Source organism: Urocitellus parryii, chromosome 11 (genome assembly GCF_045843805.1).
Source record: "Urocitellus parryii isolate mUroPar1 chromosome 11, mUroPar1.hap1, whole genome shotgun sequence".
Lineage (NCBI taxonomy): Eukaryota > Metazoa > Chordata > Mammalia > Rodentia > Sciuridae > Urocitellus > Urocitellus parryii.
This window is the reverse complement of record NC_135541.1, coordinates 36,048,654-36,070,542: the sequence shown is the minus strand read 5'-3', so window position 1 is coordinate 36,070,542 and position 21,889 is coordinate 36,048,654. Positions and strand designations below refer to the sequence as shown.

The 21,889-nt window shown below is 37.9% G+C and overlaps 1 protein-coding gene across 1 annotated transcript in view; it reads right to left on the bottom strand.

Annotated features, from left to right (window-relative positions):
* Positions 1-1,043: 1,043 nt before the first annotated feature.
* The window catches only part of Zyg11b (zyg-11 family member B, cell cycle regulator), an 83,009-nt gene continuing 62,163 nt past the window's right edge, over positions 1,044-21,889 (bottom strand). Inside the window, exons 11-14 of the mRNA XM_026382640.2 lie at positions 19,637-19,834; positions 19,463-19,515; positions 17,219-17,316; positions 1,044-5,951 (exon numbers count right to left, since the gene is read on the bottom strand). Coding sequence (XP_026238425.1) covers positions 5,761-5,951; positions 17,219-17,316; positions 19,463-19,515; positions 19,637-19,834 — 540 coding nt within the window. The 3' untranslated portion in view covers positions 1,044-5,760. The remainder of the gene's footprint in view (positions 5,952-17,218; positions 17,317-19,462; positions 19,516-19,636; positions 19,835-21,889) is intronic.

Here is a 21,889-nt window from a genome sequence, read left to right as displayed (position 1 = left end):
GTTGCTGCAAGTAGATCAATAAGGAGCCCAGAACCCAAAACTTGCATTAATATTATTTTATTTATTTATTTGTTGGTACTGGGGATTGAATTCAGGATGCTGAGTCATATTCCCAGTCCCTTTTATTCTTTTATTTTGAGACAGGCTCTTGCTAAATTGCTTAGGTCCTTCCTAACTTTCTGAATCAGCCATGAACTTGAGGTCCTCATTCCTCAGCTCTTAACCTACTGGAATTATAGGTGTAAGCCACCACACTCAGTTGCATTAATGTTAAATTTTAAAGCAAATGACTAGAAGCAAAGTAGACAAGACACACTTTACATAAAATTTATAACATTTATTTAGGCAAAAAAAAAAAATCCAAAACAAAAATCTGTACACACATTAATACTTAAGTGATGTCCTGATTTAAAATATAGCATGATTCATGTACAGAATACTCCCATTCATCTGGCCATAATGAAAACAATGCCTCCAATCCAGATAATTGAGTCTTTAAAATGTACACACATTACACATTCCAATCAATTTTTTCATATCCTTTGAAAGGAGCTAAATTATTTCATCAGAATTCAAGCAAAAGATAGCTTTTCTCATACAAGTCAGTGAGGATTTGATAATGGGAATCCTATATAAATCAAGGATTTAAAAAACTTGTATTGTTGCAGATTATCTGAGTATTAATCTTCACAGTCTCTTATTTTTAGAGGGAAAAATGTTCTCAAATAAAGTGTCTCAGCTTTCACTAGCTAAGTGGTTACTTGCTTCAAAAGCTGATTAAATAAATTCACAAGAACCCAATTTGAACAATTTTACCCATAGTAAGGCCAAAATTAATCACATACTATTAATGAACTAGATTTCTGACTTTCCATAATTTTGAATTGTTGGAAAAAAAATTTTTTTTGACACAGGGTCTCACTATGTTGTCCAGGCTGGCCTCCAATTCCTAGGCTCAAGCTAATTCTCCCACCTCAGCTTCCAGAATAGCTGGGATTATGAAAGTGTACACCATGCCCAGCTCTGAATTTTTTTCCCCACAGCATGGGGAACTGAACTCACGGTTTCTTTACCACAGGGCTACATCCCCACTATTTTTCACTTTGAGACAGGATCTTGCTAAATTGCTGATGTTGACCTTGAATTTATGACCCTCCTGTTTCACCTTCAGAATAGCTGGGATCACAGGTGTTAGCTACCATCATCACAATAGTTTCCTGTCTGGCTTTAAAGTTAGGCTATGCTGTCCAAGAGAGCTCTTATTCCATTCAGAGTAATAAGAAACAGCATTAATCTTTGCATAACTTACCAAAAAAGAGTGGGGCAGGGGACAAACAAGCAGAATAAGTTCTTTTTTAGGCCACTAGTCAGTTAACATAAAAGTATCTTGGGTTAAGACTGATTTGGAAACGAAAGAATGCATAATTAGGAGTATACCATGTCATGCAAAGTCTATGAAACACTAAGTAAATAAAGCAATCACTCATTTAAAGCCCAATCAGCATTTTCCTATCATACTACTACTCTCATCACCAAACGTTGATTTTACATTATTCCTAAAACAAACAGTTAACACTGAAAATTAAAAATGTGAACACTCAGCAAATGGTAAAGACTAACATCCCTTATTAACAAAATCATTCAAAACTGCTACAGTAGATTTAAGAGGGAAACCAAAAGTTTGCAAACATATCTGAAAGCTGTCTCAGAGCAATTTTGAAGCCCTAGCTGTACAAAGTCCCCCAATAAATAACAACAGATAAAACTGAAAAAGCCCACATCAGCTGACAATATGACACTGTCTTTAACTTATGCCTTCAATTAAATAATACTGTTTATACCCCTTTTAATGTTGTACAAAAACCAAATATGTAAACATACATGAGAGGGCAGGAGTGGGGTGCATTTTAAAATATATAAAACAGTACATTTCTCCTACCTCTGTTCCTTGAGCACCGCTACATAGTGGTTTTTTTTTTTTTTTTGGGGGGGGGATGCATTTTAAAACACTAAGCCCAATGAAACAAAACAAAAAATAAATAAAAACACTAAGCCAAACTTTTGGTTCATTAATTTACCCCAATTTGGTGCATAAAATGTTTTCATTAAGATTTGCTCAAAGAGGATGGAAGATGGTCCGATGCTATTTTGATAAATAGCATAATTAAAAACACATCAAAACTAAACTAGGAGAAAAACAGATCAATGTAAAAGAACTCATATGTAAGAGCAACTTTCTAAACTAGACAAATAGGATTAATAGTTTAAAATATGAATCTTTGATTCTTCAGAAGTTTGAAAATAAAAGAGATCAGGAAAGCAAATTCCCATAGCAACCTTATTTACCCCCACCTAGGGAAATCCCCTTCTAGTAATGGCATATCCACCCAGGGATGACAAGCAGCAATATTAATGGTCAACTCCAGGAATTATGGGTCTGATATGCTTTATAAAAATCTTCAACCTAGATCAGTAGCCATTGCATGTGTGGTTGAAGAATAAACTAACCCCCATTAGTACTTGATTTATGCTTCTTTTTTAACTAAAAAAAGAAAAAAAAAAACTAATACTCTTTTCTTTTTGGTGCTTGAACTCCAGGCCTTGTACATGCCAAGCACACGTTCAACTACTGAGCTGAGCTATGCCCTCAACCCAAAAGAAATGCTTTTTAGAATATAAAGACTATAGCACAACTTGATACAAAGAATAAGATCCCTAATAAAATTTGTTCTACTTCTTTCTAAAATTTCTTCTACTTCTTGTCTTACTCAATGATACCCACACATACCATTATAATCTAAAAGGTCTAATTCCATTTCCTTTAGTAGATCCAAACCTTGCTGTTGCTCCTAAACTGATCTACTGATGTATAACAATATCTGAACACACCAATGATTTGAGTGGTTCAACTCTAGTCTAAGCTGTGCTTGAAACAGCACCTCTAAGTCACCAAAAGGTAACCTTTGAAGGTACCAAGTACTGGTACATTCTAGTCTACAGCTACAAAAAAGAAGCCTCATAGATACTGTGTAGAGACTCCAGTTATACCTCAAAATTTCAATATATACATCCATTATATTTCAACCAGATTCAAGATCTTACAGTTAATTCTATGCCTTAATTATATACAAAATTTTAAGAACCATCCCAACCAGAAAGGCACCAAAATTTTTATATATTTGAGATGTGCTTGTTTTGCTTTTAAGACTCAGATGTGGCTACTACTAAAAATAGTAAATTTAACTTTAACTTTAAATATTTTTTGAGTCTTCATATTTATTCTGAATAAAGAAGGGATTTACTGTTTTCTGTACATTTTTAGCCATTTCTGAAAACAATTTGTAAAAATAAAAACCTATCAATAGTCTAACAGGGAACATACACAGTTGCCTTGAACAGTGTAAAACAAATTTGAAGACAAATTTCTCAGACAGGATTTCCCTTCAGTACATAAAACAGACCTGAAAATGGTCAACAGAGCTAGCAACTTTCAAGTTATTGCAGGCCATCCTATTTCCTAAATTTTGCATTAGACACTGAGAAAAAAGGGAGACAAAGTATGGAGATGCATGCCTGTAATTCTGGTGACTGGGGAAGTCCATTCTCAGGACTTTAAGAGAGGCCCTAGCCAACTTATTAGCAAGATCCTGTCTCAAAAGTGAAAAACAAAAAGAGCTGGGATGTACCTCAGTGGTAAAAACATCCATGGGTTCAATCCCAGTATAAAATAAAAAATAATAAAAATAAGAATGAGGAGGAGAAAAAAAGGAAAGAAAACTTTAAAAATTCACTTTATACCTAAAAAAATTCCTTTAAGCCAATTAAGTTAGAATTAAAACACAATTTAATGTGATTTTGGTGGTTCTAAATATTTGTTTTCTTTTTTTTTTTTTTTAATATTTATTTTTTAGTTCTCGGCGGACACAACATCTTTGTTGGTATGTGGTGCTGAGGATCGAACCCGGGCCGCACGCATGCCAGGCGAGCGCGCTACCGCTGAGCCACATCTCCAGCCCCTGTTTTCTTTTAATATAAGTCAGTTTTCATTCCCATGAAGGAACTTCAAAAAATTCAAAGCTGATTATTGTGATAGTGGGTCAAATATGTGTGTCAAAAATGTTACCAGCATATTATCAAACCAGCTTCTTTCTAAGCTAAAATACCTTTGGAAAGAATACTGCAATTTAAACATCCCATTTAAAATCTCTACTGAAAACATTGTGTCCATCTATAAAAAAAAAGTAGTAATCTGAGATTACAGAAGAACCTTATCTCAAAGTGAAAATTTAAATGGAATTTACGTTTCCAGGCAACTTGCTGCCTCCCAAGTGCAATTATTGATATAATGATAATTGATTCTTTACTATACTGGGTCAACTATCTTAAGGAAAAGGCAACTATCTAAAAAATAATCCATCAAAAATATTTCCTTTTCTCCACAGCAACTATAATCATTGTATCTAAACATTTAACAATAACCTAATTCTTCTCTTGCATTTTTGGCAGTGAGATATGGACATTTTTCTCCAACATGAACACATTAAGAAGACATATATATGAACAAAAGAAAATTAACCTTTTGGGGGGCATTAAACCCAGGGCCTTGCACAAACTAAATACCACTCTACCACTGAGTTATATACCCAGCCCAAATTAAACTTTTTGTGGCAAAATTTACTGTTGTCAATTGTATTTTAACTGAGTAAGTCAATACCACAAGTAGTCACTATTCCACTGAACAAAAATGACTTTGAAATAGAGGGGAAAGAATGGCTAGTTTGAACCAGAGACAATTTGTAAAAAATTCACATTTTCACAACATTATGACATAATGGAGAATTAGACAGAATGCTATAATATTTTATACTGAGATATTTGGGGAAATATTTGTTGAGAGTAACCTGCAGTCTGTACAGAAAGTAGCAGTCCATACTTCCAGCCATAAATACAGAAAACCAGCTTCTGCTCACTGCCTCAAGACAGATGGTCTCCAGAAGGATAGCCTGGCCCATTTAAAAAACTATACCATGAAAGCAATTCCCAATTCTTAACCTCTATTCTTCCTTAGTAGTTTTTCTTCCTAATATATTTTTCTTTCTTTTCTTCTTCTTCTTTTCTTTTTCTTTCTCTTTGTCTTTGTAGTACTAGGAATTGAACACAGGGCCTTACACATGCTGGGCAAGCGCTCTACCACTGAGATATATCCCCAGGCCTCTAAAAATATTTTTCTGTTAGCCATCCAGGTTACAGTGAGTAACTTCCACAAGGAGACAACTTAGGTTTCCATTCTTTCATACTAAGAAGGACATCTTATAAAAGATACACAGAGAATAAAGGCATTTTGTACAGAAGCAGTATAAAATTTACAAGTGAAGCAGTGCCAGAAATCAAGTTAACAGCTCATGGGAAGCTGCAAATTGATTGGAAGGGACGCTGAGATCAGAAGAATCTGGCCTAAGGGTTCGTGCAAACTTTATCATAAAACTTTAGAATCTCAAGCACAGGTAAGTTCAAACACTGAAAGATGTGGAAAATTTCCTAAAAGGCAATGATGAAGGAAGAGACCTTTCTTGCCTCATTAGTTAAAAATCACAAGACAAATTAGAGACTGTTCACATGGGCAGTAGTGTACATTATCAATCCCAAACTGATCTTATGAATCTTGTCACAGAACCCCCCCAAAACACCACAGAGGGTAAGATATTCCAAATGAACCAATCACAAATTCCTGTGGTTCAGTGATCCAATAATCGATGGATATTAATTTAGTCTAGCCTGAGGCTGCTTTTTACAGGGAGGTGGCCTCCCATGGCGCACAATGTGTTTTTCTAAGCTGTCCAGAATGGCCACAGCAATCTGTTGAACATGGGGATCAGTCTGTTCATGTTCTTTGATGTTGTATAAATGCTGCAGCCCTCCTTCTTCAATCAGCATGCTGCAATACCTTGAAGCTGAAAGAAAACAAGAGAAAACTTTTTTTTGATACTGGGAATTGAATCTAGGGGCATTTAGCCACTGAGTTATACCCCCAGCCCTATTTTATTTTTTGGTACTGAGGATTGAACCCAGAGGCATTTTACCACTGGGCTACATCTCCAGCCCTTTTAAATTTTTTTTTTTTTTTTAGACTAAGTCTCACTAAGTTACTTAGGGCCTGCTGAATTGTGAGGATGGAGTCAAATTTGTGATCCTTCTACCTCCGCCTTCTGAGCTGCTGGCATTACAGGCATGCTTATTTTTTATTTTGAGACAGGGTCTCACTAAGTTGCTTAGGGCTTCAATAAGGTGCTGAGGCTGGTCTTGAACTTGTGATCCTCTTGCCTTATCTCCCTATCCACTGGGATTATAGGAAGGTGCCACTAGCCTGGCAAGAAAGCTTTATTAAAAACACAAATTATCCCACAAAAAACAAGTTCTTAGGATCTTTTTGCATTTACAGTTAGATTTTTTTTTTTTTTTTTGGTGGATTGAATCCAGTAATCTCACACCTTGCACATTAGGCAAGGGCTCAAAAACTGAGCCACACCCCCAGCTCCCATTTCAGCTGTTTTATTATTGACCACTACATGATGATACAGCTTAACGAATACCACTATATATATATATATATATATATATATAAAATGATACTATGTCTATGGTCAAAGGCCCAAACATAAATAGTATACAACAAATAAATAAATCCAAAGTCTTTTTTATCCTAGCCTCAAGACACAGACAATCTGGAAAAGAAAATAAAAAGAACTAGAATTACAAGTCTCATCTTTCTTGGATACCTGTCTTACCCAAAATCATAAGTAAGAAAAGTATTACTAAAATTTTCTTCTCAGTATTGGAGATTGAACTCAGGGTGCACTTTGTCATTGAACACTCACAGCCCTTTCTTATTTTTTATTTTGAGCCAAGGTCTTGCTAAATTGCTCAGGCTAACCTTGAATTTGTGATCCTCCTGCCTTAGCTTCCTGTGTAGCTGAAATTATAGGCTACAATGCCTAGTGTTAATTTTTTTTTAAATTCACAAATGGTAACTTACACAGCTTAATAATGGAAGTGGGAGATCAACCTGGTCGTATATACCTGTAATCCCACCAACTCAGAAAGTTGAGGCACGAGGATTACAAATTTGAGACCAGCCTCAACAATTTAGTGAGTCCCTGTCTCAAAATAAAAAAAAATTAAAAGGCCTGGGGATATAGCTCAGTAGTAAAGACCCCTGGGTTCTAACTCCAGTGCTAAAATAATAATGATGATGATGATGATGATGATGATGAAGAAGAAGAAGAGGAGGAGGAGGAGGAGGAGGAGGAGAAAATAGAAGCATAGGAATGCCAATTAATTAAACTGTATTCTAAGCCATACTGTATTATTCTTTCTTATAAGATTGTGTTATGTGAACATAACCCCTTCTCTCAGAGAGTCTCCAAATAAGAGGGGAAAAATGCAACTGGATGCTGTAACTGAAAGTGTTTTCAGTTGAAGACAAATGTTTTAGTCTGCATCACAGTGACCTAAAATTTTTTATTAAATCCAAACAATCTAGGTGGTTTTTGTTTTGTTAATTTTTTTTTTTGTTACTTGTTATTTCTGATGTCCTAAGAATCCATTACTTAATTCAAGGTTGTAAAGTTTTGTTCTGTTTTTTTTTTCTTTCTTCCATTTTTTTATTGGTGCATACATATTGGTGTGATTTGCTGTTACATATTTATATATGCACTTTTAAAAAAATATATTTATTTTTAGTTGTAGTTGGACACAATACCTTTATTTTATTTATTTATTTTTATGTGGTGCTGAGGATCCAACCCAGCCCCATATGTACTAGGCAAGCGCTCTACCTCTGAGCCACAACTCGTCCCCTCCCTGTATATGCACTTTTTTTTTCATTTTTTTTTAACAGAGAGAGAGAGAGAGAATTTTTTTTTTAAATATTTATTTTTTAGTTTTCGGCGGACACAACATCTTTGTTGGTATGTGGTGCTGAGGATTGAACCCGGGCTGCACACACATCAGGCGAGCGCGCTACCGCTTGAGCCACATCCCCAGCCCCCCTGTATATGCACATTTTAAACTGTTTTTCTGGTGCCAGGGATTGAACCCAGGGATGCTTAACCACTGAGATACATCTCCAGTCCTTCTTTTTAGTTTTTATTTTGAGACAAGGTCTTGCTAAATTGCTGAGGCTGGCTTTGAACTTGCTATCCTCCTCCCCCAGCCTCCCAAGCCACTAGGATTATAGGCATGTGCCACTGTGCCTGGTATAACTTTTTTTTTTTTTTTTGGTGGGGGGTACCAGAGATTGAACTTAGGGCTACTTGACCACTGAACCAAAACCCCAGCCCTATTTTGTATTTTATTTAAAGACAGGGTCTCTCTGAGTTGCTTAACACCTTGATTTTGCTAAGGCTGGTTTTGAACTCATGATCCTCCTGCCTCAGTCTCCCAAACTGCTGGTATTAAGGGTGTGCCACCACACCTGGCTGGCCTAAATTTTCTTTTTTAAATGAAGTTTCATAGTTATATTTCCTTCACAAAGTTTTATATATTTAGCTCTTACTGGTGGGTTTATAATCCACTTGGAGTTCATTTGTTGAAAAGCCTGCTCTTTTCCCACTGAAATGTTTCCGTAGCCTTGTTGAAAATAAACTGACCATAGAATTATGGCATTTTCCTAGATTCTCAATTCTAATGCATCAATTGACATGTTTTTCCTTAAATTAGCATACTTTGTGTGTGTGTGGTATTGGGGATTAAACCCAGGAGCACTATACCACTGAACTACACAACCTCAGTCATTTTTATTATGTATTTATTTTACTTTTACTTTTTTGGTTTTGTTTTTAGATGTTGATGGACTTTTATTTTATTCATTTATTTATATGTGATGCTGAGTATTGAACCCAGTGCCTTACACAATGGAGGCAAGTGCATTGATCCACAACCCCAGCCCCCACCTCGTTTTTTTTTTCTTTAATATCTTTATTTCATTTTTATGTGGTGCTGAGGGAACCCACTGCCTCATGCATGCCAGGCAAGCACACTACCACTTGAGCCACATCCCCAGCTCCCCACCCCTTGTTTTTAAAGAGTAAACAGAGTAGGATTTTAAGTAAGAAGAGATAAATTCCTACCATGAGAGAGGGGGGATGATAGCAGAAAAACTCATGTTGGTGTGCCAGCTTAGGAGTTTATATATGGTTTTGGGCAGAGCATGGACCAAAATTTATTTAAAATAGGTATTGAAAAAAGCATCCTGGCCACCATCTGGGTTCTCTTCCATCCTATCTGTGACCATCCTCCTTCCAGTAACTTCCATCTGGGTTCATCCCTGGGACAAAGGATTTGGTTGAAGGTGTTCCCAAGAGTCAGCCTCCAGGTTTTTTACATTTGAAATAAGCCTTAAAGGTACTCCTAAAATGGGGCCCATTATCCTGACTGCCTGGTCATTTTACTATCTATTCTATTTTATTGTCATTTACTGTGAACAGGAAACTGTGAGGATGGCCTTAGGGCTGAGCCTAAGCAATTCTTTATAAACTTTTTAAAAACTCCAGTGTGAAACCTGCAATCCCACTTGGCACACCAAACTGAGGAGCCCACCAGTATTGCCCTCAGGCACAAACAAGTCACTCCCCCCAACCCTGATAAACTCAAGAGTGAAGCCTCTGGCAGGCTGTCCTCACCTGATAAAAAGGAAAGGACAAAAGATCAGGGTGGGGACCACCAGACCAGATATTTTAACCTCAGGGTAAATGATGGAAGCTGATTAAAAGATTAAAGATTAAAAGGGGGGGGTCAAAAGCCCCCAAATTTAGTATAAATAACAGAGCAAAGGAACAAACATTCAGTCAACCTACACTGATGCACACAAGCTGGAGAGCTTGATGAGGACCTGGACATCATCATTTGCTGATCCTCTGCATATTCCTCACCACTCTCAAACTCTATAGCCACATCTTGACCCTGGTGAGAATGGAAACTTCTAAGACCCTCTCCTCAGCCAGCTGTCAGCTCTACCCCAGGAGAAGTCTGCCTTGGTTCTGGACCCAATCACCTCGGTCTGAATGAGTGTGCATCTGCTGGACTTAAAAGCCTAAGGCTTGAGACTTTTGAACTGACACTTGAGCTTAGCACACAGAGGGAATGTCTGTCATTAGCCTGTCAGATTAGGTGTGTTTGCAGTGCTTAGAATTAATTAATCTAGAATTGTCTGCTGTGAATTGATTAATCTAGAATTTTTTGCTGTGAATTGATTATGTTTATTGTAATGCCTAGCATTAAGGATTGTCATTTTCTTGATTAAAAACCTATAGAGTAAAATTGTATTGAATGATCTGAATGAATAAAGCATTGAAAAGGGCAGAAGCATGTGGACATTCTTTATTTCTCCCCCTGGACTGGATAAGTTGCACCTTATGCCCATCACAACAGGAACCCTGGCTTTGGAAATATGAACAGATTGACCTTTGAAGAGCTATGCAGGAATTCTAGATTTCAAATTTGGGTTCTGGATTTGAGATACTACTTCATCTACATTTAAAAAGCTCAGGAGGTATAGGTATGAGAATCAGAGTTCAAAGCCAGCCTCAGCAATTTAATTAGACCCTAAGAAACTGGTGAGATCCCGTCTCTAAATAAAAAATATAAAAAAGGGCTGGGGATATGGATCAGTGGATAAACACCACTACCAAAAACAAACAAAAAACCAACCAAACAAAAAAACCCTCAGGAGAAACAAAAACTGAGGACCCTAAAAACCACAGCTTCTCTCATGTAGGAACACAACAAATGGAGTTGGGGTTCTCTCCTGATTATTATCCCAGTTTTCACCACATAAGCTGTGAACTTGCGGGGCTAGTGGCACATTGATATACACATAGACCTTTACCATTTCCTGGCTTTCAGGGTGTTTAGTGTTCTCCCTATGTGTGAGGATGGCCTTAAGCCTGAGCCTAAGCAATTCTATTTTAAAAACTTCTGTTTGAAACTTCCAGTTTCACCAGGCACATCCAACAGATCCCTCCAGTACAGTCTCAAACTTCCCCTCACCCTGACAAATAGAGTGGGGCGTGAGGCCTCTGGCAGGCTGTGAGAAAGGTGAGATCAGGGTGGAGACCACAAGACCAGATGTTTCTGACACCAGGGTAAATGATGTCATGGAGAAATCCTGTGGTAGCTGATAAGGATTGAAAGGGGGGTCAAAGCCCCCAAATTTATTTTTTTTTTAAAGAGAGAGTGAGAGAGGAGAGAGAGAGAGAGAGAGAGAGAGAGAGAGAGAGAGAGAGAGAGAGAGAGAGAATTTTTAATATTCTTTTTTTTTTAATATTTATTTTTTAGTTCTCGGCGGACACAACATCTTTGTTGGTCGCATGCCAGGTGAGCGTGCTACCGCTTGAGCCACATCCCCAGCCCAAAGCCCCAAAATTTAGTATAAATAATAGAGCAAATGAACAGGGATTTAGCCAGCCAAAACAAGGATGCACTCGAACTGGAGAGCCTGATGAGGACCTGACATCCCATCACTTATCATCGTTTCCTGATCCTCTGTGTGATCCTCATGCTCTCAAATTCTACCACCTCCTCTGGACCTTGGTGAGAGCCACAACTTCTCCCTAGGACCCTCTCCTCAACCAGTTGTCCCTCCATGCCAGGAAAAGCCTGCCTTGGTTCTGGACCTGATCTCCTCAGTCTGATTGAGTGTGTGTATCTAGTGGACTTATAGCCTAAAGCTTGAGACTTTTGACCTTAGCACACAGAGGGAATGTCTGTCATTAGCCTGTCATGATTAAGTGTGCTTGCAGTGCTTAGAATTAATCTAGAATTGTTTGCTGTGAATTGATTATATCTATTGCAGTGCCCAGCATTAAGAATTTTTGTTTTCTTGATTAAGAATCCAGAGTGAAATTGTATTGAGTAACTTGAGGGAATAAAGCATTGAAAGGGGTAGAAGCACGCAGACATTCTCTATTTCTCCCCTCTACTGCATATGTCACAATTTTGCCCCATGGCGACACTATGGTTTTTTCAGCACCTGTGTAGCACAGAAAGCTAGGGCTCCTGATCTAGGAAAGGAAGCCTATAAACATTCAAATAATGGCGGAATCCAGACCCATAGTGACTAACTTTTACTTTTTGTGGTACTAAGGATGGAGCATTCTACCTCCAAGCTACATCATTAGTCCTTTTTATTTTATTTGGAGACAAGGTCTTACTAGGTAGCCAAGATGGGCCTTGGGACTTTTATTTTTTAATATTTATTTTTTAGTTTTAGGTGGACACTATGTCTTTATTTTATTTTTATGTGGTGCTAAGAATTGAACCCAGTGCCTCACACATGCTAAGCAAGTGTGCTACCACTTGAGCAACATCCCCAGCCCGGGCCTTGAAACTTTTGATCCTTCTGCTTCAGCTTCACAAATTACTGGTATTGTAGGCATGCCACTATGCTTTATTCTAGTGCTTTAATTTTTTTTTTTTTTTTTTTTTTTTTGGTACTAGGGAGTGAATACAGGAGCACTTAACCACTGAGCCACATCACCAGCCCTTTTTAGCATTTTATTCAGAGACAGGGTCTCCCTGAGTCACTTAGGGCCTCACTAAGCTGCTGAGGCTGGCTTTGAATTTGTGATCCTCCAGCCTCAGCCTCCCAAGCCACAGGGATTACAGGCATGCGCGACTACACCCGGTAAGCTATTTTTTGGTTTTATTTTTAGCTCTATGATCAATTTAGAGCTAATTCTTTTACGTAGTAGAGGTATAAATCAAAGTTCAATTTTTTTTACATATTTATATCCAGTTGTTCTAGCACCATTTGTTACAAAGACTCCTTTTCTCCACCAAACTGCTTTGAACCTATGTAAAAATTTAATTAATTTTTTATGTATATGTCTATGTCTGTATTCTCTGTTTTGATTCATTAATCTATTTTTCTTTCTTCTTTATATTTTTTTACTGGGAATTGAGCCCAGGGACGTTTTGCCACTGAACTTTATCCCCAGGTGTTTGGGTTTTTTTTTGTTGTTGTTGTTGTTGTTTTTTAGTTGCAGATGGCCACAATCTTTATTTTTATTTATTGGTTTATTTTTACGTGGTGCTAAGGATCTAACCCAGGACCTCAGGCATGCAAGGCAATCGCTCTACCACTGAGCTACAACCCAGGCCCCCAGGTGTTTTTATTTGAGACAAGATCTCACTATGTTGCTTAGGGCCTCGTTAAATTGCTGAGGTTGACCTCAAACTTGCCATCCTCCTACCTCAGCCTCCCCAGTCACCACCAGGCATGTCCTACTTTTATCTATTTTTATGCCTCAACACTTTGGGGCGGGGGGGGGGGGTTACCAGGGATTGAACCTAGGGGTACTCAATCCCTGAGCCACATCACCAGCCCTTTTTGTATTTTATTTATCAGCAGGGTCTTGCTGACTTGCTTAGGGCCTTGTTAAACTGCTAAGGCTGGCTTTGAATTCAAGATCCTCCTGCCTCAGCCTCCCAAGCTGCTGGGATTATAGGCATGCACCCCAGCACCTGGCCTGACACTATCTTGATTACTACAGGTTAATATATGTCAGATAATATGAGCCAAATTTGTTCTTCCTTTTTTTATTTTTTAGTTGTAGTTAAACACAATACCATTATTTTATTTATTTATCTTTATGTGGTGCTAAGGATCAAACCCAGGGCCTCACACATGCTAAACGTGCACTCTATGGCAGAGCCACAACCTCAGCCCTCTTTTTTGATTCTTGTTATTTCTTTCTCTGTTTATGATGTCTTTAAATTTAAATTTCTCCCCCTCCCCCCCATTTTTTGGCATCAAGGATTGAACCCAGGAGTGTTTTACCACTGAACCACATCCTCAGCCCTTTTTTTATTTTGAGACAGGGTATCATTAAGTTGTTTAGGGCCTATTCTCCTGCCTTAGCCTCCTGAGCCACTGGGATTATAGGTCTACCTCATTTTTTTGGCTTTTTTCTTTTCTTTTCTTTTTTGTGGTTCTGGGGATTGAACCCAGGGCCTTGTACATGCAAGGTAAGCACTCTACCAACTGAGCTATATCCCCACCCTACCCCCCTTTTCCTTTGGCTTCTTGAGGTAGAAGTTGAAATCACTGATTTGAGGCATTTCTTCTTTTCTTATGTAGATATTTTGTATTTTTGTTATTGTTTCAGTGCTTGGGATCTAATCCAGGGCCTCATACATGCTAGATAGGCTCTCTACTACTGAACTATACATCTCCGTTCCCATATATAGACTTCTAATGTTATAAATTTCCCTCTTTTATCACATCCATCTCATCCATTTTGATGTTATTATGTTCATTCACTCATTTCAAGATACTTTTGTGCATGGCATATAACATGACTTTTTACTGACTCCTTTTAATGTTTTCTTTCCATTACCATTCTCGGTAATTTGATTCTAATGAGCTTTGTTATAATTTTATTACAATTTACTCTACTTGGCGGAGTATTTGCTACTATCGCTTTTTCCAGTCTTTTTCTGTTCTCCCTCTTTCCACTAGTCAGACTCAAATTACACGTAGGACACTTGATGTTGTACCAAGGGTCACTGAGGTCTAAAATACTTCTTTTATGTATTCAAACTTTATGTTTGGACCATCTCTATTGTTATATCTTCAATTTCACTGATTTTTCCTTTTGGTGTTATCTGCTCTTAAGCTCATTGTATGAGTCACCTTTTTGTGGCTGAGACTAAAATACTTGACAAAAACAATACTAAAAGAGTTAAGTTTTATTTTGGCTCACAGTTTTAGAGGTTTCAGTCCATGGTCAGCAGGCTTTATTACTTGGACCTGCAGTAAGGCATAATGACATGGTGGAAATGCTTGGCAGAGAAAAGATGCTCAGCTCATGATAGCCAGGAAGCAGACAGTATGTGATTACATCCCATCTTCTACAGTTTCTACTACCTCCCAATAATCTATTCAAATTATTAATCCATTGATGAGGTCAGAGCCCTCATGACCTAGTCACCTCCCAAAAGCCCCATCTCTGAAGACTGCTGCATTAGGGAACACATGAGCCTTTGGGGCCATTCCATATGCAAACTCATGTAGACCTCCCACCCCCATACTTTACCACTGAGCCAAATCCCAGTCCTTTTGATTTTTTAGAGACAAGGTCTTACTAGGTTACTGAGACTGGCTTCAAACTTGTGATCCTCCTACTTCAGCCTCCCAAGTAGCTAGGATTACACAGGTTTGCCACCACACCTCGAGGTAATTATATTACAACCTTCAAGAAATAAGAATATGGCTGGGTGTGGTATTGCTCAGAGGCTGAGGCAGGAGGACCACAAATTCAAAGTCAATCTCAAGGCCCTAAGCAATTTAGTGAGACCCTGTCTGTAAATAAAAAGGGCAGGGGATGTGGCTTTGTGGTTAAGTGCCCCTGGGTTCAATCCCTAGTAACAAACAAACAAAGAATGATATGAAACCTGACCTAAATGTTGCATCTGAGGCTCGGAGTGGAGCTTAGGGTTAGGGTGCTTACCTAATATGTACGAGCCATCCCAGCACCACACTCACACATTCACATCACACACACACACACACACACACACACACACACACACACACTCCTTTGAAAAATATATTTATAGGGCTGGGGTGTAGCTCAGTAGAGTGCCTGCTTCACACATGCAAGGCACTGGGTTTGATCCTCAGCACCACATAAAAATAAATAAATAAAGATACTGTGTCCATCTACAACTAAAAAAAAGATTTAAAAATAAAAATATATTTATATTTGTGTGTATACACACACAGTATACACAAACACACACATATTCTGTTTAACGCTGCCATTTTGCTTGGCATAGTAGCACATGCTTATAATCTCAGCTATTTAAGAGGCTAAGGCAGAAGAATGTTTTTTAGTTCAGGAGTTTGAGGCCTGCCTGGCAACACAGAAAGACTCCATGTTTTAAAATAAATAAATGAACAGGGAAGGAGTGGGGAACTGCTGGGGAGTGATACTCCCTAAATTATATTGTTATGAATGTGCATTATGAATATGTAACAACAAATTCCATCAATATGTACAATTATAATGCGCAAACAAAAATGTGGAAAAAAAATAAATGAATGAATGAAAAGAAAAATACTTTGTTTCTCCAGGGATAATGGGTACTAACAATAATGTCTTATATAATGAAATTTGGGGTGAATAAAGATTAGGCACTGGAATGTTTGATAAATAGCAGTGACCCTACTTAGGATCTTTTATTCAACAAATGGGTCTCACTATAGGTTTTTTTTTTGTTTGTTTGTTTTTATACTGATCTGTAATCTTTTTTTTTTAAATTTTTAATTTATTTTTTAGTTTTCGGGGGACACAACATCTTTCTTTGTATGTGGTGCTAAGGATTGAACCTGGGCGGCATGCATGCCAGGCGAGCACACTACCGCTTGAGCAACATCCCCAGCCCCATTGTTGTTGTTTGTTTTTTTTTTTAATATTTTTTTAGTTGTAAGTGGACACAATGCCTATATTTATTTATTTATTTATTTATTTCTATGTGGTGCTGAGGATCAAACCCAGTGTGCCACAAATGCTTACCACTGAGCTAAAACCCCAGCCTTCACTATACGTTCTTTTCTTTTTTTTAGAGAGGTGTGAGAGAGGGAGAGAGAATTTTAATGTTCATTTTTTAGTTTTCGGCAGACACAACATCTTTGTTTGTATGTGGTGCTGAGGATCGAACCCGGGCCGCACTCATGCCAGGCGAGCGCGCTACCGCTTGAACCATATCCCCAGCCCCCACTATACGTTCTTTTTTTTTTTTTAAAGAGAGAGTGAGAGAGGAGAGAGAGAGAGAGAGAGAGAGAATTTTCTTTAATATTTATTTTTTAGTTCTCGGCGGACACAACATCTTTGTTGGTATGTGGTGCTGAGGATGGAACCCGGGCCGCACGCATGCCAGGCGAGCGCGCTACCGCTTGAGCCACATCCCCAGTCCCACTATACGTTCTTAATCTAAATTCCATGAGGTCAGAACAGTATCTCCATTATAGCACTATCATTCAGTATTGCCAAGCTCCTTCTGAAAGATTCTTTTAGTTTATAACCTCAAATTCTCTTATATCTTTAAAAGTCAGTGTCCTTACAACCCACTACAATACACAAACGAGAAATGGGTTTCTGTGAAAGGAGAATTTCACTTGAAAAGGAAAACTGTAATTCTCTTTTTTGGTACATACGATTCTTGCTGCAGACATGTTGCATGGCCCAAACAGCCCACAGTTGGACTCCTGGTGTTGTGAAGCAGCCAAGTAGTGGGAAAAATGGATTAAAGGATCTAAAATTTCAAAAGAAAAGAATCAAAGTTACATTCTATATGTAGCGTTATTTTCTTTTTCTGGTACCAGGGATTGAACTCAGGGGTACTCAACCGCTGAGCCACCTCCCCAACTCTATTTCATATTTTTCTCACCGAGTTGCTTAGCACCTTGCTTTTGCTGAAGCTGGCTTTGGATTCTCGATCCTCCTGCCTCAGCTTCCTGGGCTGCAGGGATTACAGGCATGGGCCACCGCACCCGGCTTGTAGTGTTATTTTCTAAGTGGTAATTTCTAAACCTTTCATTTTAGAAATTTCACCTTGTTAATTCTAAATTAATACAAATGAATTTTAGAACATCTTTTTTTTGTCTTAGACTAATTTCAGAAAAGACTGCATTTAGATATATCTTGGTATAGAACATGAAAGGTGATTAGGACACAGAATCAAAAGAGGGGGAAAAAATCTTTCAAAAACACTTTTTTTGGTCTTAAAATACACATTTTGAACATTAAAGGATGTTGATTTGGAAATTAAGAAATGGATAAGTTAGGCTATAACTAATTGAGAATATTCTGAAGGTCTAGAATCAGCTTTTTTATTTCTACTGGTCTTCACAAAAATGGGTAAAACATAAATTGGGGAAGTCAAAAATGTTGGCAGCACTAGCACTTACGAAGCAGACAACAAAAATCAGTCATAAAAAAATTAAGAAGCAACCAGGAGGCTGGGCCAGATGATTGCAAATTCAAAATCAGCAACTTAGACTGTAAGCAACCTAGTAAGATCCTCTCTCAAAATAAAAAATAAAAAGTGTGAATTGGCTCAGTGGTTAACCACCCTTGGGTTCAGTCCTTGGTTCAAAAAAGAAAGAGAGAAAAGAATAAAAAGCAGCAACCAGGAATACTTTGGGTAATTTAGTAAATTGGCTATCAAGTCACTAAATTTTCATAAAGAGTTAGGAATTCAGTATGAACTTTAATTATTATAGTTTTCCTGAACAAATGTGGTATTACTTCTAGTTCTGTCAATGCTATCACGTTGTTTCAGATTTGTGTGTATTCACACATTGCTTTCTCATCAAAAAATCTCTTGCCCAACTTTAAGTATCTTTCATAACTCAGTAGTAATTCACTTCCTTTAAATATCTTCCAGTATAAGGTTAAGGACTCTTATTTTTAATTTTATAACATTCTATGCACATCTAGCATAATGGTGAATTATATAAAATTCACATTTGATCTGCCTCACTAGAGTATAAGATTCTTGTGGGCAGCACCATGTCTTGGTCATCTTTGAATTCCAAGATTAGAGACAGGGGCTGGGGTCGTGGCTCAGCGGTAGAGCACTTGCCTAGCACTTGCCTAGCACGTGCGAGGGCCTGGGTTCAATCCTCAGCACCACATAAAAATAAATAAATAAAATAAAGGTATTGTATCCAACTACAACTAAAAAATATAGAGACAAATCCTTGGGACTTATATATATATATATAGAAAGAATGATTAATGTATAGGTGACAGAAAAATGTCAAATATTTTGCTACTTTTTTTTTTTTTTGGTTGTACTGGAGACTAAACCCAGGAGTGCTCTACCACTGAGATATATAACCAGACCATCTATTTTATTTTAAAACAGAATCTCACAGCCTGGAGCTTCTGATCCTCCTGCCCCTGCCTCCTGAGTAGCTGGGATTCCTCGGGTGTGCCACCACACCACGCAAAATTTTGCTTCTTTTAAAGCCAGTACTAATAGAGAAAAATTATACATCTAATAGAGGTAATCTTGAAGTATGAAAAATGACTGATTGATTTCAGGGGCACTTGACCACTGAGCCATATCCCCAGCCCTATTTTGTATTTTATTTAGAGACAGGGTCTCAGTGAGTTGGTTAGTGCCTCACTTTAGTTGAGACTGGCTTTGAACTTGTGTTCCTTCTCCCTCAGCCACCTGGGCCACTGGGTTACAGAGCTACTGGGATTATACTGCGTCCAGCTGGTCACTAGCTTTGGTCACTAGCTTTTTAATCTTTTTTTTTTGTGTGTGTGTGTGTGTGTGTTGCTTGGGATGGAACAAAGGGCCTCAGGCATGCTATGCAAACAATCTAATAACTGAGCTATATCCTCAGTGCTCCCACTGGCCGTTTACTAATTATCATGTTAATTACCTGTATGCTACCATTTCACACTCTGGAGTTGGCCATTTCAAAATAGCTGAATGCTAGAAGACAGAAGACATACAGGAAGAATTATAATAATTATTAATATCACATTATCATATTATAAGACTCTGATAGTTTAACCAATATGTAATTTTTCTAGAAAATGAAAAATGACCCTACCAGGTCATCAAGAAGAGAATTCCTCTGGCTACGGCTTAATGTCCAAGCTTGTTCTCCTCTTGATATTAAATGTGCAATAATTCCAGCTGCAAAGTAACTGACTTCCACTTCAACACTGTGTAGGAGACTACTGATGTGGTCTATAAAATCTTTCCACATTAATTCAGAATGCAATTCTTGAACTTCAGCTATATTGTTCTGGGAAAAAAAATAATATATAAAAATTAATGCAATACACATACTAAGTGGTTAAGGGAACTGTCTTCAGACACTGAACAACAAACAATGCCAGAAGGTGACTGCTGAGAGAAAAGTATTCAAATGGTGCAGTTTCCAGATTACAATGAACCCAAAGAGAACCTTGCTGTTTTGTTGAGTTGAGAAGGCAGAAGTTGTAATTCAGGGTAGCCAAGCTTCAAAATTTTGTAAAACAGGGTATTGGAAAGGAAAGAGAGAGTGAGTATCAATAGTCAGACACATACACAGAGACAGAGTTGTATAGATGTACCCTCAAATCTTTGGCTGACTATATGATATGGGGTGAAATGCCATGGGGCTGAGTTAGAATAGAGGAAGGAAGGATGGCTAGAAAGGAGACAAACTGGGAAGGAAAAAGAAACTATAATTTTAAATCTAAAACTCTCATGAGGGGCTATTGTTGTGGCTCAGGGGTAGAGCACTTGCTTAGCATACATGAGGCACTGGGTTTAATCCTCAGCACCACATAAAAATAAATAAATAAAATTTAAGTATTATGTCCATCTACAAAGAAAAACATTAAAAATAAATAAATAAACAAATAAAGCCTGCACAAACACTCTCTCCTTCACTTGCCAGACCTGTTTTCCTCCAGGCCTGAATTTTAAATAAAGGTCCAATAAATCTTAGGGTACTGTAAATTCAGTTAAATAGAGCCTATATACCTTGTCAGTTTACAGAATGTATTTTTTTTTAAATATTTATTTATTTATTAGTTATTGGCGGACACAACATCTTTGTTTGTATGTGGTGCTGGAGGATCGAACCCGGGCCGCACGCATACCAGGTGAGCGCGCTACCGCTTGAGCCACATCCCCAGCCCCCCAGAATGTATTTTTAGACAGATTAAAAGAAGCTGAGAGAAAGAGAGAATGTTAAAAAGCTATTACATGGGTACAGACTAAGTGCTATTAATTCAACTTAAAGATTCTAAAGAACCAGATCAGCCAGAACGACTCTGTTCCTTGATCCAAAGAATGGAGCTCATTAGGCTGATGCTCAACACTTAACAAAGTTTCCTTTAAAAGAGGAAGCCTAAGACCCCAAAAGCGTGTCTCACTTTTTTTGTTTTGTTTTATATCATGGATTGAACCCAGTATTCTACCACAGAGCACATCCCCAGTCCATTTTATTTTTTATTTTGAGACAGGGACTAAGTTGCTTAGGGCCTCACTAAACTGCTGAAACTTATCCTTGATCTTGCAATCTTCCTGCCTCAGCCTCCTGAGTCACTGGGATTACAGGCATGCTTTACCATAGCCAGCTGGCATCTCACTCTTGAGTGCCTACACTCCCTGTGCTTTGAGTGCATATCCTGCTCTATTGTTTGCTTTCCTGGGTAAATCTCCTTACTTTTTCTAAATAAACCTCTGCTTGTGCCTCTTTGACACATACTGAAATTCCTTTCTGCAGTGTCAAGAACCTGCCAGGGCAGAATTAAGGTCTCCACTTGAGATACACAATACTTCTGGCGAAGATTTAAAAGAGCTATTATAAATATTACTCAAGATAAAATGAAAACATAAGCATGAGGAGAAAAAAATAAATATATAAGAAAGGGATGTGGCTCACTGGTAGAATATTTGCTTAGAATGCACTGGGTTCAATTCCAAGTACTGCAAAAATTGCTAACTTTGTGGTAATTTCTTGCCAATGTTATGGGCCAGGATATATGAGAAATAACCAAATATAACTCCATTTTACCCTGAGACTCCTTGTCATGTAAGAAATGCTTTTCCCATGGGAACACCCTGCCTCTATACCCATCAACAGTTGCTTAAGATAGCATGTTTGGCAATACAAAATGGCAATTCTTACGCAATGTAAAATTGTTCTCTTTTTGATTCCCATTTTTCTTGGACAATGTACCCTGTCAAAGAATGATTGTCTAGATATTAGTAATCATTCTTTAACTTGTAGTCAACTAGTGGGCTGGTGAATAAAGATGGTTCCATCTCCTGCTTTAAGATTGACTTGGTGATTTATTGCAATCTT